Source organism: Cydia amplana, chromosome 1 (genome assembly GCF_948474715.1).
Source record: "Cydia amplana chromosome 1, ilCydAmpl1.1, whole genome shotgun sequence".
Lineage (NCBI taxonomy): Eukaryota > Metazoa > Arthropoda > Insecta > Lepidoptera > Tortricidae > Cydia > Cydia amplana.
The window spans coordinates 18,243,377-18,263,030 of NC_086069.1; the positions used below are offsets into that span (position 1 = coordinate 18,243,377).

The following is a 19,654-nucleotide window of genomic DNA, read 5'->3' on the forward strand; positions in this document are numbered from 1 at the left end:
ACACTGGCAATATTTTACCATAAATAAGAGTCATAGAGCTGTTTAAGTTTGACTTTTTATTAATTTCGGTTAATTTTTAAGAAATTAGCGCCAACCCAAAAGTTGTCGTGTCACTGGAAAAAATAACCAGTAAGAATTCTTAACAACTTCGCTAAGAGAGGTGAGTTCATATATTAAATTGTAATTAATTATTACTTGGTGTAAACTAGAATGTGTTTTGTTAATTGCATTTACCATGAGATAAGGTATACAACACATTATGTTGTGACTCTAGAGATGTATAAAAAATAGTAGTATTTTGCCCAATCCCATTATAGGAGCTGTAAAACTGCATACCTCCTATGATGGGATAATTTACATAATGATGCTTGCCATGGCGTAATTTCATGTTTAAATAATACAGAAGTATAATGTAGTTACTCGTACGAACTATGTCAGGAGGTCTTCTCGGACTTCGGATAAATTAATATCGTTTTTACAAAATCTTATTTAACTTGCCCTGTTAGTTTGTATACAGGGTGGATTTTCTTTTTGGGTCAGTGAGGGTAGCTACCAGATCCCGTGCTGCGACGAGAAAACGGTCTTAGAAAACCTTCCCTCGATTTCAAATTAATGAAGATTGGCTTTTACAGATTTTGGAAAAAACATACAGGGTGCGAGAAAAATTCCTATTGAGGATCAAAAGCTTGTATGGAGCTAAAAAAAATTCCGGCTAGAAAAGCCACAAATCGAGGAAAACTTTTCCCATACAATTTGTATGAAAATCAAAACTTTTATTTTTCACATGCTATTTTTCTATGACAATTGATTCCATTCTTATCTAGTATCAATAGTTTCTTTGGGGTCAACTTACGATAATGTACTAAAAAGCCACAAATTAATAAAAACTTTTTCCATTGACCCCAAAAAAACTATTGATACTGGATAGGAATGGAATCGATTGGCATACAAAAATAGCATGTGAAAAATATAAGTTTTTATTTTCATACAAATTGTATGGGAAATGTTTTCCTCGATTTGTGGCTTTTCTAGCCGGATTTTTTTTTTGTTCCATACAAGCTTTTGATCCTCAATAGGAATGGGATCGATTGGCATCAAAAAAAAGTTTGTCAAAAATTACCTTTTCCTCGCACCCTGTATGTTTTTTCCAAAATCTGTAAAAGCCAATCTTCATTAATTTGAAATCGAGGGAAGGTCTTCTAAGACCGTTTTCTCGTAGCAGCACGGGATCTGGTAGCTGCCCTCACTGACCCAAAAAGAAAATCCACCTGTATTAGTTAGTGTGGTTCAAATCTTGGAAATGGCATTTGAGCCACTTTCGGATTTCCGATTGAGTTGAAATTTTGGATACGTATGCAAATCGGATGACAATGCAATCGGGTGACAAAAATGACTAATAACTAGTTTTTTGCCAAAAACTTATTCCCTATTCCAATATCTTATACTGATAGGGTATGCCCATTATAGGGGGCCCATTACTGGATCCACGTCCATTACCGGGGTTCCATTACTGGAGCTTTGGTGTCCATGACTGGAGAAAAAAACCATACTTTTAATTTATTAATTATGTGGAAACTAACTGCAGTATCTTTGATACAACACGCCTGAAACATGAAAGAAGGATAGGATATTCATCTTTTAACAAGCTAAGCGGTAGAACTTTTACATGTATCAGGGAAATATCACAAATACTCAAAATTTCCTCTTAAATGTCCCATGACTGGTGCCGTTACTATAAATAACTAATGTCAATTTAAACTTACATAAATTATATTTTTTTTAATCATACACAGTCATACTTATTTTACACGCGCACAAATCCCGTTATTTAAAATTAATGTTTCTTGTCAGGTTTTTTGTTAACGACGTTATTCTTAACATCCCCAATCATGAAATTGCCAGGCAGGTTATGAAATAAATGTTGCATGAACTCCAACAGAATGTCCTCAATTGTCTTGGTCAGAATAGGTCGTAAAGATTCAGATACTGGCCGCCAATTAGCGTTAAGATAGGAGTTCGTACTATCCTCTGTAAAAAAGAAAAATAAATACAAATTTCCATATATATATTATGTTCCTATGCTCACATTCAATAAAATAAAACCTAGCCAACTATCGTTACTCTGTGCCGTCACAACTTCACAAGAAATCCTTGAAATATTCGCAAATAACAAATGATTGTCGTCGCTTTTCAACGTCTCAACGTTGCAATTTTGCAACACTGTAACACCAGGATGGCATGAAACAAAGAAGCTTGAAGCAAAGTTTATTGATAACAGCGCCATCTATACGTTACTGTAGGAAAATGGAAGTAGTTTTTCTACTCCCCAACAGATGTCGCTTTTAATGCATACCGACTATCATTGACTATATTATTCTAGCCTTCTAGCGAACTTTTGACCCCCCTATCTCAGTAAAGGTGATAAGTAACCGTCTTACCTAAAGATTTAATGCCATCAAATAAATTATTCATCCGCAAACTCATACCGCCAATGTTGTATTTTACATGTGCAGCCGTGACGTTAAAAAATACAAAGCCATCCTTGTCGTAAGTTTTGACGTCGCTGACAATGTCAATTGTCATGTTCGCTGAAAAAATTAGATAAAGTAGAGTTATACCAGTGCCCTGTTTATCAAAAGCTTGTAACTTGTAATACAATCCACTTGTATACTTCGTTTTTTTAGCATTATAAATAGGTAAACAATCTTAATGTGTCTTTTAATTGATTGACACATTTTAAAAATAAGTTACGGTAAATATGTAACAATTATGAATCTAATACGTTCTTTTATAGTCTTCTGCTTTCATAAGTAATAGTTATTGATTTTTAAAAAGTGTTTTTCAATTAAAAGACATGTCAAAATCGCTTACCTTCTTTCAAGTTCTTTCTAATGCTAAAAAAACGAACTATAGTCCCTTTTTGACAGCTTTTGTTAGAAAGGGACTTCCACTACACTACAAGTTACAAGCTTTTGATAAACAGGGCACAGGGGTCCGTTTCCCAAAATCTTGTAACTTGTAATACAAGCGGATGTCACTGTTTGACATATTTTGTTAGAAAGTGACTTCCACTTGTATATTACAACTATTACAAGTTACAAGCTTTTGAGAAACGGGCCCCAGGGCTTAGTTGGCAGCGATTTTGATAGCCCAGTCTGTGCAAGGGTTATTTTAAACGTCAAACTTCTATCAAATTATGTCGCCGTTGAATATGCATGGCATTAAATTTGCAATGACGAAGTGTGGAAATGATATCATAATTATTAGGGTCAAATTTCTGTGAAAATATGACGTTTATAATCACACAACCACACTTTTTTATAATGAGTTTTGTGATCAAGTCGGTGCAAAGTCAGCTTAGTTAGACGTACTCTATGAACTTTTATTTAAATAAAATGGGAGTGTAGAGGCATTTGAACTCACGTTTATAATATAGGCAGGGAATTTATGAACTTACTTGGTTCAAACCAGCAGCGTCCGCGTCCAACCAAGGGTATCAATAAAATCTTTCCTTTGAGATCATAAGTGCCCTCTATCCTGATATTTGGGACTCTTACTCTAGTATAAAAGTCGTATGTTTTACCATCCACTCTGAAAGAAATACACAAAACATCCGTGAACCAAAATTGTGAAACACAAAATTGCAATGGAGAAATAGAAGTAGGTAGGTAGGATTTTTAAAAACTTTACAGATTTGCACTGTAACTTTTTATTTATATTTTTGATGTGGATCACAATTATTATTTTTGTTCAATCCCTTTCCGACCAACCGACTCGACTTGCGCGTCACTCACTAGACTCAGTCGATCAAACAGTCGCGTACGGTACTAGGAGTAAATAAAATCAAGGTGATGTCTCACTGGCTCAATAAAACATCTGTTTGGCCGAATCCGGTCACAGTGACGTTATCCAGTGCAGCATTGACGTTAACTGGTCCATCACCTTGCAAAATTCTTATTTTCGGAATTTTCAACGGATCCAGAGGCTCCAACCCTATTTCTGGAAGCCCTAAAAATTCAAATAATTAAAATAAGTACCTGTTGTTACTCTAAATAATAAAAATACCTACCTACCAGACTGTATTTTAAATTATCATGATTTGTGATGCTGATTATTTGAAGTAGATTCTTAGTTAAACACGCTGTTTTTTAAAGTCCATTAATTTCAAGGCTCCATTCTTGAAACCGGTATTCTAAATACCTCCATTTTGGAGATAATTTTGTACCCTGGCTCAGGGCCTGTTTACATATTAATTAGTGTTTAGTATGAGTTTATACATTTGCAGTTTGCTACTAAACGCAAGTATTATGTCGGACGATCGATATTCGAAATGTCATTGATATGTCATAGTTTTCAATTGTTCGGTGGATTTAAATATAATGTCCGTTATGAAGAAAATAAAATAAAATAATATTTTTAAAAAATGAACTATGTCATTCAGTTTCCTTAATACCCCGAAATTAATGGAGTTAAAAAAAACCGGCCAAGTGCGAGTCGGACTCGCGCACGGAGGGATCCGCACCATCAAAAAAAAAACAAGCAAAAAAACGGTCACCCATCCAAGTACTGACCCCGCCCGACGTTGCTTAACTTCGGTCAAAAATCACGTTTGTTGTATGGGAGCCCCACTTAAATCTTTATTTGATTCTGTTTTTAGTATTTGTTGTTATAGCGGCAACAGAAATACATCATCTGTGAAAATTTCAACTGTCTAGCTATCACGGTTCGTGAGATACAGCCTGGTGACAGACGGACGGACGGACGGACGGACGGACGGACGGACGGACAGCGGAGTCTTAGTAATAGGGTCCCGTTTTTACCCTTTGGGTACGGAACCCTAAAAACCGTGTATTTATATTCAACTGCTTTCGTGTTAAAATACGGCACGGTTAACCGGTCAACTAATTTATCGAATTTGGGTAGTTTAAAAAAATAGAAATGGCTACTAAAATTAATAGTTTGGCAACAAAAACGGAGCCTTAAAATATGTCAATATGAGTTGTATTTTTTTAATGCCGTTACAGCTTTTGATTATTTTTAGGCATGTACCAAGTATTTATTTGGCAACTGAATTAATATATTGGAGACCATTTATGAAGCACGTTTTAAAAAGAAAACGGCTATCTATTAATTAAAAAATGAAGTTCTTTTAAAATCTTTTGTTTGGTCATCACACGGTCAACCTAACACGCTCCTCCTCGCTTCGCTCGTCGTCGCACCTATCTGTTGACTCTAGCAGAACACAGTGGTAACTATTGAAATTAGTAATTAAAAATTTAAAGATCTAATGGTATAATGGCCATTAGGCGTTTCATGATTAGAAATTTCGACTATAAGTTTACTGACCATTGCGTATTGGTAAATTAATTTGAGGTGTTTTGTGTAAAAAGTGACCAATATTCATTAAATTTAACTGCTTTCGTGTTAAAATACTACCTAGCTGAAACGATATGCTCAGTTATGATTAGTTGATTACTTAGGCACACCTAAGGTTTTAGTTTTATAAAAATTTGTTCACAAACAAATTTTATGATCGCTTTACAATATTAGTTGCCAATTTATTATTTTAGACGCCAACTTATCACTTTAAGTTCCCTATATTTTTTTTGGTGGCTTGATTTTGCTGCCAGTTTTTTTAATAATATGATGCTTATATATGAGGCTAAAATATTTTTTTGGCGCCAAAATATTAATGCACAGCCAAATTATATTATTATATACCCAATGAAAGTTCCTGTTTAATATTTTAGTTGCCCGGTTAATAATAAGCCTTTATATTATGCACAGTCATTTAGAGTTTTAACAATACTGTCATCGTCAAATAACGATACCGAAACATCGTGAACACAGTAGTTAAGAAATACCTAGCTTTCGCATTCCGCTAGTAGCAACCAAGTATGAACAAGTAAGACATGTCGTAATGAGGCTATGTGACTAACCCAGTGGGTCGTAGATTTACCTCAAAGCTATGTACCCTATGTTAGCTTACTGAACAACTTACTGCCATAAGAAATAAATAATAATATGTAAATATAATATACAATAACAAGCAATCCATATAATTTTCATCAACCGGTATATTGAAAAGTTTTTAGGTTAACCGGTAAATATAATAAAATTTTAATTATAAAATAAATTATTGATGAGTAGTTAAGTAGGTGAATTATTTTACCAATGCAGCATGTTTTTGTTTGTTGTGAAGTGGTATACATACCTCTATTATAAACATTATCACATTACTTTTCTGCAGAATCCGCTAAAACCTTGGAGGATATAATCAAACGGAGACGCCATGTCTGTAATTTTCTGTACAAAACAGTCTGCCGATTTTCGCGGGGGAGGGGAACGTCAAATGTATGCGTAACGTAAAAATAGTCATGTCAGATAAACGTCAGTCCATACATTGTGTTTGACCGTTGGCCGCCTATTTTCGACAGAGGGGAAAGCCCGTTAATGGCTACTCCGTTTAGTTGTATCCTCCAAGGCTAAAACATCATAATTTACAAACCGGATTAACATTGGTTAAATAAAACACGAATGAGGGAATCAATACACAGGATCGCAGAGTTCAAGAAGAGTAATCGGGTCCCACAAAACTCGAGTGCAGTAGCTTGCGCGCAGCACAGTTGTGCAATGGCGGCCAACCAGGCGCACAGAGCACGCCAGCATATTGCACGTGAAATACTAGCAATAGCTGCATTTTGAAATAATTATGTAGGTACTTGTAAAATTATGGCTATTATTTGGGGCATTATCTATGAAAAGGGACCTTATTGTCGATGGCGCTTACGCCGCACAGCGCCGCGCGGCATTGTATTTATATCGGAGCATCGTTAATAATGGCGTAAGCGCCATCGACAATAAGATCCCTTTTCATAGATAACGTCACATTTATTCTAAAACTAAACCCGTAAAACCTCTCTTAGAATTTCAGTTACACCCTAATAAAATTACAATTTGGATACGGGTAGGGTTTCGTTTTTTGTTAGGTATAGTATGTTTGTATGACTGCTACATAATGATAACCATTAAAAGACGATGTGGGTTTATGAAACGAGCTGAAAGCGAGCGCATATGATACTGCCTCCATTGATCACACACTCAATAAAACGTCATATCGACTGATACTGACGTGATAGCAATGAGGTCAAATCAAATTCCTTTGTTTTTCAGAGATAGATGTTCGAAATTTGAATATTGTGTTGAATACAAGAATAACATTTTCACAGATAAGAAATTTGATGTAACAAAACAGTTCATTGAATTCAAATCATCTGCATGTTGGACGTAATTTGCGATTTTTGAACGATTTTCATATAGGGTTTATGATAGGTGTGTAGATATTTTTTTAAGCCTGAAACGTGGCCTGTAATCGACCTCGTGTCTGTAAAGAACCCCATTATAAATTAAAAATAGGAAACATTTTTTGGTGGGCCGTACGAGGGTAGAAGTTAGAAAATATTAGATCTAGAAGTTGCCCAGACGGTAACAAGGCTAATGGCTTGTGACCCAACTGGTAATAACATTTTGGCTTAGGTTTAAAAAGGAGATTTAGCATTGTATGGTCGCCTAGGGTTCATTATTCGTGGTTTATTTTGTATTAGTGAGCATATAACACCTAATCAAATACACAACATAATTATTTATTTGAGAGCAACATTTAAAAATTAATGATATACTACACGTACAGTTTTTATAACGATCTTTTTTTGTTTAATTAGCAAAGAATGATTGTTTAAATAAATTATAAACCTTAATTACTCGTAACTGAAGTTAAAAAAAAAAATTATTTACCTGGGCCTAAGGCATTGAAAAGTTGTTGGACAGCCGTCTTTGAACAGTCGTCGAAGTCAGGGTCACTCTTGAAGCAAGTCTTTACGAAATCAGCTGAAATTAGAAACAAATACAATAAATGTTTAAGAGCCCATAAACGTGCACACTAGCGCTACTGCTAAATAATTGTGATTATTTAAATTTACGAAATATATTTAAAAAAAAGCGGCCAAGTGCGAGTCGTACTCGCCCATGAAGGGTTCCGTATTTAAGGGATTTATGACGTATTAAAAAAAAAGTACTTACTAGATCTCGTTCAAACCAATTTTCGGTGGAAGTTTGCACGGTAATGTACATCATATATTTTTTTTAGTTTTATCATTCTCTTATTTTAGAGGGGTTAGGTTAGGTTAGGTTACAGGGGGGGGGACACATTTTACCACTTTGGAAGTGTCTCTCGCGCAAACTATTCAGTTTAGAAAAAAATGATATTAGAAACCTCAATATCATTTTTGAAGACCTATCCATAGATCCCCACGTATGGGTTTGATGAAAAAAAAATTTTTGAGTTTCAGTTCTAAGTATGGGGAACCCGCAAAATTTATTGTTTTTTTTTCTAAATTTGTATGAAAATCTTAATGCGGTTCACAGAATACATCTACTTACCATGTTTCAACACTATAGTTCTTATAGTTTCGGAAAAAAGTGGCTGTGACATACGGACGGACAGACGGACAGACAGACAGACAGACAGACATGACGAATCCATAAGGGTTCCGTTTTTTGCCATTTGGCTACGTACTGTATCTTGTATTAAAGTGCCTTTTGAATACATCAAACTAGTTTCTATGTTGCTGGATTCGTCAATCTATGTATAACTCAAAACAAAAACGGCCGTTTTAACTTTGGACGCATAGATTGACGAATCCAGTACCTACCATAGAAACTAGTTTGATGCATTCAAAAGGTACTCTAATACAAGATACAGTACGTACTACGTAGCGGGGTAGCGGCCCCCTTTTATAAATATATTTCGTTAAATTTAAATAATCACTATTATTTAGTAGTGGCGCTAGTGTGCACGTTGATTATGGGCTCATAAGAGCGGAGGTACCAACTGCTATGCCGCTTGAAAATCTCCTATATTGCGAAATTCCTACAAGGCAAGAATTCGGAAATTTCTCATACTAACAAAAATAAATAAAATTTAAAAAATCGATAAAGAAAACGATCATCGTTATTACTTAGTTTTAAAAGGGGGCAAAGTTGTTGTTTAACCCCTCGTGCTAATATTAAAATCCTAAGCGTTGCGAAACAAACTTTACTACCTAGTATTAGACTACCGAGTGAACCATACAAATGACAGTGCCAACGCGAGAAAAATACTAACTGTACCTAAAATATATTAGATAAGTACAAAATCAAATCAAATGGTCGCTATTAAATAAAAAATCATAACTTTAAAGTCAATTCTACCAGCTAACATGAGTAAACAACTAAATATTTGGTATTCATTACCTTATTTTTAATATAATTTAAGAAATACTGTGACCCTGACATTAGCATTTGGCTTTTTGTTATATAACAGACTTTACGCAACAAAGTTTTACATAAGCAATGCATTTATTGCGAGACTGGTTTACACGTATTCACTTAACCTATCTCAGTCTTCGTTTACCTTTTGCATCTTGCACAGCTATGCAAACATTTAACTAGAACTAAAATACAAGCTAAATAAGTTGCGTATTTCATTTCAGTTTCTTATACGTAGTCAAAGTGTCAGTGTGGTTGAGAAATTAAATGTTTCGTTACTGAAAAGAAATAAGTAACTTTTACTTACTGCACCTATGCTAATTTGAAATTGTTAAAAGTACCTACGTATAATGTCAAGGAAACGTACTGTACCTACTATTTTGACACAACAAAGCCTTACGATTTCAAGAATGAAATACAAGAAGAAATTTTGAAGCAAATCTAAGTAGTTGTCTTCTGCAGCAGTTTATAAATCTTATAGATATTAAATTTTAGCAGCATACCTACATGCACTCGAAATGATTGATTTTAATCGAAACTCCTCATAACGTTATTTTCATCACTCAACGGAAATCAGATCTAGATCAAATACCCCGCGTCCATAAACAGAGAGGTTATCCAAAAATACTTACGCTTCGTTTTGTAATGTTCCGCCACCGAACTGTGGTATAACACACACGTCACTATGATTAGTTTTAACGGCATGTTTTTGCCTCAGTTCTTAACCAATCTTCCTCTATTTTCTTTAAGTTGGACGGCTTGCTATCCCTACGGTGTAAGCTCAAGACTAACTTCAAGACAGCCTTTGGCCTGCAGTAATGTATAGGAAAGTGGGGAGACATACGCAATTCTTGAGTATGTAAATAAAGCTTGAACTTTACTTATTAGCAACGAAATAACTTGCGTTAAGTTCAAATGTACATATATTATGAAGGCAGAAGCAAAAATAATTATTTTTTTACTCACATATATTTCTTCTTTTCATCTTCTTAAATATGTTAATCGTCTTCGTTGAACCGTAGCTTAGGTACAGTTAAATAAAATACATAATATATTTTAACGCTTTCGTAAAGCAATAATTATAATTATTTTATTAAATAAAAACTACGCTGAAGTGTTTTACTGAGGCGATGATGCTGATGTTTTCAAAGACAAAACATGAAGACAGGGTTTTCCTTGGACGTAGTGAACAAGCATAACAAAATTGCAGATCCCCAGACGTTCCAACCTACGAGTACGTGTCTTCGTCTTTCACAATGGGAGAGCTGGAAAGCGAAACACCCTGAGTTCCTGTAAAACCCGTATTACCGGTTGTTCGTAATCGAGCTCATACGCAGCAAACTGTTACATTCGTTCCGTAACATCGATCGTCTTCCACGCGACTCGCGTGTGCAATCGGTAGTGCAATCAAGGTAATTATTCATAAACATTACCCTGCTTGCGACGCGCTGGTGGAACATGTGTCACGCCATGTTATAAGCTCATAAGTCTCTTCCATTAATCAATTAATTATAATGGAAGTTGACTCTCGGCAATAGTATCCCCTAGTCATCCAGAGGCCTTTAAAAATGTCTCCCATTACATTCTATTTTATTTAAATATTTATTTTGACAAATCAAAAGGTTGATGTCTCGGCGGGTAGAGGCTAAAGGTATTGTCATCAGCAAACATTTAACACCAATCGTCTTAAATTCGCGTAACTAAATGTATCCGGAACTTATTTCAGACTTGATTTTGTAACAAGATCTTATGCGAGCGTGATTTCTCAAAATGTCTCTGCGCCGACAGACCCAGGACACGTTATTTTGTAATATTACCAGAAAAACTTTGTACTATAATCTTGTACGGTTGTGTAATATTTAAAAAAAACATTCACGGACAGCGTTAATTAGTTGGCCGTCAAATGCCCGTGTAAACGTCAAAAATCCCTAAGTGTGCTGTTGTACAATGTGTGCAAGCCCTTCACGACCTATTTGTCTGACTGGCAAACTGCCAACAAAGGACTATCGCTTATTAAACCCGTTCCATCTGACCTGTAGCCCACTGCATTAAGAATTACACAACATGCTAAGCAGCTACTTCAGAGATTGGCTTTAAACGGTAAAACATAGCGGTTGAAAAATCGGAAAACGTATAGGTAGTTAATTAAAATAAACAGACTTTTCGGTGGTTTAAGGGGTATTTTAAATCAATGGGTTTTAGCTTTTAATCGCCAAAACAACACAGTAAAAATAGTCTTGCTTTGAAATAAATCTTTGCTCTCTAGCGATAAAACGATTATATGTCCTGATTATGAACGATATATTCTATACATATTGATATAATTATGGATATAATCGTCAGTGGGAAATTTACCTTCCGCGATAAGGTGAAGCATTCCGTAGATCAGCTTAGTTGTTCCAAAAATTAAGAAATATGGTTCGAAGTCAGGGACGTTTCTCGTCGATAAGTATAAGTTATAAATGAAAATTATACTACAGTTGGTATACTTATAGGAGCAGAAGAAACTACTATTATTTAATCTTTGTGTTTTCTTATGTTGATTTGGTTGTGTGTTTTCCGTAGAACGCCTGTTCATGGAAATTCGCCGGTTAAAAATAAAATTTAATCACAATTCCTAATGAGCTGTTAAAATGTTGTGTGTGTCAAGGTTTTTATGTCATGTATAAGAATATATTTAACGCACATCCCCCGTTCGTTGGCTGCTGGTCAAGATAAACAGGCCTGGTCATAGACAAGCACTAACCCACGCTCCTCTTGGCCTCCTGAACGAAGTTTCTGGAGCAGTGGACCGCTATCAAAAATTACATTGCGTCATAAAAAGACATGCTAAATTGATGTACTAGTAAAAAAAAGCGGCCAAGTGCGAGTCGGACTCGCCCATGAAGGGTTCCGTATTTAGGCGATTTATGACGTATTAAAAAAAATAATACTCACGGATATTTATAACCGCATACTCCTCACAGGGAAGATACCCAACCAGTGGAGGCTGAGTATCATTACTCCAGTTTTCAAAGGTAAGGGCTCGGTGCGGGAGTGTAGCAAGTATCGCGGTATAAAGGTTATGTCTCACACCATGAAGCTCTTTGAGCGCATAATCGATGCTCGGCTCCGACAGGAGTGTACAGTCTCGGGATGTCAGTATGGGTTTCGGCCAGGGTGCGGAACGATGGACCCTGTATTTGCTCTGAGGATCCTCATGGCAATGTATCCCTATACAGAGCAAAGAACACGCCTCTACATTTCCTGTTTCTGGATATGGAAAAGGCCTTTGACTGTGTCCCTCGTGAGATGATCTGGTGGGCGCTGCGGTCCAAGGCTGTACCTGAGGCCTATATTGACACTATCCGGGACATGTACCGCGATTCCGATTCAATAGTCAGGACCGCTGTTGGTGACACCAACCCCTTTCCTGTCACCGTTGGAGTACATCAGGGCTCTGTGCTCAGCCCGTTTCTGTTTAGCGTGATATTAGACGCCCTGTCAGCCAGCATCCGAGACTACCATGAGCAGCCACCGTGGCTATTCATGTATGCTGATGATATCGCGCTGACAGACTCTGATAAGGGCCGACTTGTCCAGCGGGTGAACAGATGGAGGGGGTCGCTAGAGAACGGCGGTCTTAAACTAAATGTGGCGAAGACAGAGTACATGGCCTGCAATAGTACAGATCCTCTACCCGTCCGCATAGGCGGGGACATGGTCAAGCGCACGGATCAAGTTAAGTACCTAGGATCTGTACTTAGCACTACCGGGGACATCGACAGCGACGTCAAAGCCCGAATATCCGCTGCCTGGGTCAAATGGCGGGAGATGACTGGGGTTATTTGTGACCCCAAAATGCCGATTAAATTGAAGGGACAGGTCTATAAGACCATCATTAGACCTGCCCTTCTGTACGGCAGCGAGACTTGGCCTTTACTAGAGCGGCACAAGCAGGAACTGCGTGTCACGGAAATGAAGATGCTGCGGTGCGGCGTAGAAGTTACAGGGGGGGGGACACACATTTTACCACTTTGGAAGTGTCTCTCGCGCAAACTATTCAGTTTAGAAAAAAATGATATTAGAAACCTCAATATCATTTTTGAAGACCTATCCATAGATACCCCACACGTATAGGTTTGATGAAAAAAAAATTTTGAGTTTCAGTTCTAAGTATAGGGAACCCCAAAAATTTATTGTTTTTTTTTCTATTTTTGTGTGAAAATCTTAATGCGGTTCACAGGATACATCTACTTACCAAGTTTCAACAGTATATTTCTTATAGTTTCGGAGAAAAGTGACTGTGACATACACGGACAGACGGACAGACAGACAGACAGACAGACATGACGAATCTATAAGGGTTCCGTTTTTTGCCATTTGGCTACGGAACCCTAAAAACGCCTCGCTCTTTGTGCTGGCATGTTAACGGATTGGCAGGGAATGTGTCTGTAAAATTAACGTTCCAGTTTAAATTAAATAAGTACATATTAGAAACAACAAGACTGATGAGTGATGACTCTTTAGGCTCAAAACATGGCTTCAAAATATTTTGGCACAAATCGCAAAATTTTCTAGTTTACAGTCCTTTAACAAAACCACAAGAAGCTCTCAGCGCCGGCTATTTCAGTTTTATCGTTGCAAACGAAGTCATGGCTTCACATGACATATTAACAACCTGTTACTTTTTCATATATGTATGTAGAATGAATGAAACAGTTCGACGACCTCTACACGCGTTAGGAATATCTAAATATTCTCGTCTGCGCATTGTCAAAGATCTGTTCCTCGTAAATCTTGCAGAGATTTTTTGCTTGAAATAGAATGCTAAATATTGGTGGTCATTTCTAAAAAGAGATGCATTTGAAGTGTAGATAAAAACATTTCTGCTTTCTGGCACATAAACACAGCTTTTGCCTGACACTGTTGATTAATCCAAATTATAGGTATTAAGTCCAAGTTAGGCATGCCCTTTACGTAACATATGTTTCAAATAAGTTTCAAATGGATTTTCACTTTGAATATATTTGACATTTGAGAACAAATTTGCATATTTAAGTTCTATAGTTTTGCAGGAACGAGTGCCACTTATATCATAACTCATAACTTAAAAAAAACAAGAGATACAGTTCCAATTCACTTACCTTGTTTCTTAAAGTAACTCTTACTCTTAAAATATTTACGTTTGTCGAGACACATTTTTATTTCTATTAGCCAAACAAAATAACTTAACGTTTTTATATTTATAAATACAATTCGACCAGTTCATTAAAATTGTGCCATTGAATTAAGAGTGATAGTGACACAATTAAATGCAAAAATGTATGTTTAATCAAATATGTACCTATACATTTATGTAGTAATTGAAATTAATCTTCAATGTAAATTAAGTGCTCAGATCGTGTCTTGGCATTAGTTCGACCAGTCAGGAAAATTAATGCCTGGGCAGCAGTTAATTAGGCCAAGGGTGTCTAGTAATTTAATTCATTATTTATACATTTATCATGTATAGTTTAACTAACTATTCGTGTCAGATAATAGCAGAAGAAATCTTTAGCATGCTCATCCCTGCTTGTGGTGTATCAGGACTAGAAGAAATAAATTAAGTCAATGTTTCATATACTTACCTAGACCAAGCACATGGGTAGTTAGGTATAATGTATAATTCTTCATGCTTTCCTTCAAATGAAAGTTAACTGATTTCCCAAGGTTAACAAATGTTTACTGTTAACAGCAGCGTTTCTTACTTATAATCGAGTATGCATAGTAAATTCTGTATTACATATTTCCATGCACTTATTTTTCATCATGCAATAACAAGAATTTTTACGTCAGTCTTGTATAATATTTTGCTTTTCCAACATGAAATAAAGTAAACGAAAAAAATATAACGAATTCTTAAAAATAATATTTATTATAAAATAATATTAAATATTTACACATACTTGTAAAAATCTTAACAAAAATAAAAATCGTTAGATTAATAACTCTCTAGCAATACAACCTTTTACAATCTCTGGTGATGTTAAGCAGAAATCTCACATATTGTTTCATTTAATTTACTGTAGCTTACATTAGTAAATTAATTTAATTGATAATGTATCTTTAGATGAAACATAGTAAAGAAAACCACAAAAACTACATCCAGTAAGCGAAACGTACAAAAAGTCATCCTACCTACAAGACTGGAATAGGCTGTTCTCGTAAAAAATACTGATTAATGGCCATTGGTACGAGATACTTGTTAAAAAAGCATTGAAGAGATAATTTACATGTGGCGGGTGTTGCCGAAACCACCGTGGCCCGACTGAGAAGCGCCCTTATTGAAACCCATCTGAAGGTTCAGCTCCGAGTTGTGAGCCCGGAGCTGTTCTTCAGTGAAGGTACGTTCATTCTTGTCAGCCATTTTGGGACCAAGTTGAGGCCCAGTCCATTCCGGGTGCTTTTGGGTCTGAAACAAAAACATAAATATTCTGAAACACACAAATCAAAATATTTGATAGGGTCCCAAAAAGTTGTAAAAACATTCAGGTTACATTTAGGATACCTAACCTTATAACCTTTTATAAATGCTATCCTTTGAGTTAAGATTATAACAGGAAATCAAAATAAACAAAACGCCAAACTAAAATTCCATAGTTGTAACTACTTAATTAGGTACACCGAGAAAAGTGAAGGACTTACAATTCTGCCAAGAGCGTACAAGCACAGAGTAACTTGGGGGATGTTACGCTTCTCGAACAAATCAGCAGTTTGGAAGATTTCTTCCTCCGGGACTCCGTACTTCTTGATAGCAGCCTGGAACCTGAAAACAAAATTGTTTGTTTACTCGTATGTCATTAAACAAACACACAATTTTTTTGTATTGGGTGATTTTTATTTTTTCAGACAGTATTTGATTATTACCTTTGGATGTTTTCCATCAGCTGGAAGTTGGTTCCTTTCTCCTGGATCTTTTTGACGGAGCCAGGCAATAGCTTATTGGCCAGTTTGCATAAAACGATGCCATTTTTCAGAACGTCCTCGTAGTCACCAGCAGGCAGAGGCTCTCCGATAACCGCCTGAATCCAGTTCAGGACTTCCTGTTCTTGTTCCTTATTCCTGGGCTGAAATTGGTATAATTATCATTAGCGATGTCGTAAACGTTTTGAACGCCGGCCATAAAGCGCTAGCTCCAGTGCCAACTCGTTTGATGGCCGCTCCAGCATCATCTCCGAAAATAACGTCTTAAGTAACTCGGGCGCCTAAAGATCCCCTCTGGAAAGTTAAGGGAGAGATTTAAAAGATCGTATGCGTCTACTGACGCATGCGCGCAGCTGCGCATACGCGTCTATCTCATTAATCCGTCATTGACGTCAGGGATCGCTTACGAAACTTTCTTAGACATTAATGTTAAATTAACCATACGGCTGTTTAAAAGCGACGGCGAGAGGTCAAGACAATGTCGAAAGCACAATGTTTTTTTTTGGCATGAGATTAATTTAAAAAAAAGTTTAGTGAACCGTTCTAAAAATTGTTTAATAACTACGGAAACTGAAGCCAAGTAAAAAAAAACTTACTGCCATTTTGGCGTTTTAAAAGCACTGATCACTGGGGCGAGCTTTCGCGGCGGTACCAGCGGCTGGACTGGCGTTCTGTTGCCGCCCGCCCAGCACCGCGTCGCGGGGGCGGGCGGACGCCCAAATGTTTTCTACGGCACTGTAAACATAACATAAATGTATCTTCTGTCAAGTGCCAACTCTGCAGATGCCTGGGTCCCGTAGGAAACTAAATTTATTTTTCAAAAGTCTTCGGTTATCGCACTCATGAAACATAACTATTTATACGGATAAATTAGTCAAAATAGTTTTATTTTATTTATTTATTCATTTAATCTTTATTGCACATAAGAAAACACACTGTACAAAAGGCGATCTTAATGCCATAAGCAATTAAAGTATTATTTTGTTTTTCAAGTTGCATTTAAAATGTTGGTAGCAAATATTCGGTGATGCATGTTTAGGGATGTACGTATTACTACTTTACTTTTAACCATTAACAAACCCAACCCTGCAAATCCTAGAACGAATTAATAAAACTTAAAAGGAAAGAGGACGACCGCCGCACCATACAAACGTATATAGTCCCCATTTTCCTCTTATTAACATTAATTTGGAATTATTTTTCGTCTTAAGTTAGGTTATTTATAATATGATTTTTTTTTATCGATGCCTATGTAATGTTAATAATGTTAAATAAAGGTCGTTTTCTAAAATAAAAAACCCGATTCTTACAAAACTGGACATTCTTGGGATCATTCCACTCAGATCAGAGAGTTTCGGGGCGGTCGTCCACTTTCGTCTTAATCTTGTTGAAAGAAATAAGTTTTATTAATTGCCAGTTATTTGTGTCTGGGCAGCTCCCCTTGGGTCTGTGCGGAAAGAGAAGAGTCGTGGAATGTATGTACCTACAGACTCTATACATTTTCTACATTGCGTTTTTCTCTGCGGTCATCGGCGAAATAAATGATGTTAGTGTTTATTTGTGGCTACTGAACTCTAATAAAACTAAGAGCTGTGATCAGTTATAGGTATTTTTATTCCCACCACCACACCAACCACAACACCGATCTCTCTCCGGATGTAGATAATTTATCTTTTTTGATATTAGAATTTATTGCGTAATCAAATGATTAATATAATACATTACACCGATAGTTTTGTATAGAATTACCTACTCAAAATGACATTTATAGGAACTTGAATGCAACTATTGCAAAGGTACCAAATATAGGTAACTATGTTATGTACCTAACCTACGAAACTACCTACGAAAATTTTAAGTAGCACAATTTAGTTACTATTTCGAAAAAAATCAAAGATAAAACATTACACTACTTAATTACTATTTTCGGAAAAATTCAAAGATATATATTGTTTATGTAATGGATTCAATCTGAAATCTCAACACTTCAGACAGTAGTTAGGAGTAGTCAATGAACTAAAACGTACAGAAATAGAAGTGTTGAACGTCTTGAAAATTAAACACGCCGTGACGTAACGAGACGAAGACTTCGAGGTTCGAGGTTTCCGGTAATGATGAATTAGCGTAATTTATAGATGATGGCCTGTTTGGAAAAACAACGCTGGTATAAAAGAGGAAATGTATTAACAAACACTAATGCGCCTCCATTGTTGGCCTACACACACTCCTTTGCTGCTAGGTACAGTGGGCCAAGAAAGTGGTCTACCAGTTTTGACAAAAGTTTCTGCGAGATCTAACGATCGCTAAGGCTGACTTTTCTAACGGAGTTTAAAGTAAATCGACCTTGTTGTCTCATAACGTTCAAACGAACCTCAACCGTAGGGTGGTAGACCACATTTTTGGCCGACTGTACATCAGAGTGAGTTCAGAAAGACTGCTTTTACTGTATACTACTTTTTATTTCGAACACCAAACTTCTTTCTGAACAGGTTTCTTTCATATTTGCCGTGTTTTAAAACAAAAAGGTACCTTCACATTGTTGGTTCAATTAAGCCACTTTTCTTTACGATCTACGTATTTTTTTATTGCAGCAAAACTATGAGTCAAATACAAAACAAAAACAATACACTCCTTTTTTTGGGCAGTCGTGTAATTAACATTTTAGATGATTATTCTCTACGTTATTAATACTTTTATTTACTTAAAGCATTCTTACACAAATACGAAAATATTTATAATTAGATATTTGATTTGCAGAACAGCTGTCTTATTGCGTCAAAGTTTTAGCGAATGTAAAGAATTCTGTCTAAAATTAGTTTGACTGCAGTGGAATCGAACACTTGAGAGTAGTTTTTACTTGGTAATTTAAATATAATTTTATTTGAACTTTACGTGGCGTTATTTCTAGCACATACAAAATTAAATACCTATACAAAATAAAATTACTGAAAGAGCACTCCCCGCGCAACCCCCGGGCCCCGGTGCAAAGGTGTCCATCAAATTTGCTGAGTTACCGCGTTGAATTGCAATGATCTTATCCATTGCAATTCAAAACCATTCAGTTCGGAAATAATATTTTAAGTATTGTTGTAAAAATAAGTGTTTTTTTTAATCAAAAATAAACTTTTTTTTCCGGACTCCGTTCTCTTTCTTATCGTTCGCTTTAATATTTAGGTCTAAATACCTACTATATGTAAATGTTAATGACAAATACCACCTATAAATAAAAAAAATAATTAGCAGACATCATTCGGGAGCCACTTAAGTAATCCGACATTTGGCAACAATAATGTATTTTCAAATAATTTGAAGTGGGTATTTCTATTTTCTCAGCAGTCGGTGAAAAATTGGTCTTCAGTAATATATGACGCCACTTGTCATCGAGTCGCAGTCATTTTTAAAT

The 19,654-nt window shown here is 36.0% G+C and overlaps 3 protein-coding genes and 1 long non-coding RNA gene across 6 annotated transcripts in view; 2 read left to right on the top strand and 2 right to left on the bottom strand.

Annotated features, from left to right (window-relative positions):
• Nucleotides 1-19,654, top strand: part of LOC134649539 (uncharacterized) — a 405,305-nt gene that overhangs the window by 245,537 nt on the left and 140,114 nt on the right. The window lies entirely within an intron of this gene.
• The window catches only part of LOC134649461 (muscle-specific protein 20-like), a 28,317-nt gene that overhangs the window by 2,752 nt on the left and 5,911 nt on the right, over nt 1-19,654 (top strand). The window lies entirely within an intron of this gene.
• Nucleotides 1,747-10,138, bottom strand: LOC134649437 (circadian clock-controlled protein daywake-like). 2 transcript variants are annotated; one of them, XM_063504191.1, is made up of 6 exons: nt 9,939-10,138; nt 7,795-7,887; nt 3,861-4,008; nt 3,458-3,591; nt 2,439-2,588; nt 1,747-2,028 (listed from the first exon to the last, which is right to left on the bottom strand). In XM_063504191.1, the coding sequence occupies exons 1-6, from the start codon at nt 10,009-10,011 to the stop codon at nt 1,835-1,837; spliced, it is 792 nt and encodes a 263-aa protein (XP_063360261.1). In that variant the 5' UTR covers nt 10,012-10,138; the 3' UTR covers nt 1,747-1,834. The 2 variants fall into 2 exon arrangements, with proteins under 2 accessions (XP_063360261.1, XP_063360268.1); XM_063504198.1 differs by lacking the exon at nt 7,795-7,887.
• On the bottom strand, nt 15,310-16,997 carry LOC134649472 (myophilin). The gene is made up of 4 exons (XM_063504231.1): nt 16,848-16,997; nt 16,195-16,394; nt 15,973-16,093; nt 15,310-15,739 (listed from the first exon to the last, which is right to left on the bottom strand). The coding sequence occupies exons 1-4, from the start codon at nt 16,851-16,853 to the stop codon at nt 15,557-15,559; spliced, it is 510 nt and encodes a 169-aa protein (XP_063360301.1). The 5' UTR covers nt 16,854-16,997; the 3' UTR covers nt 15,310-15,556.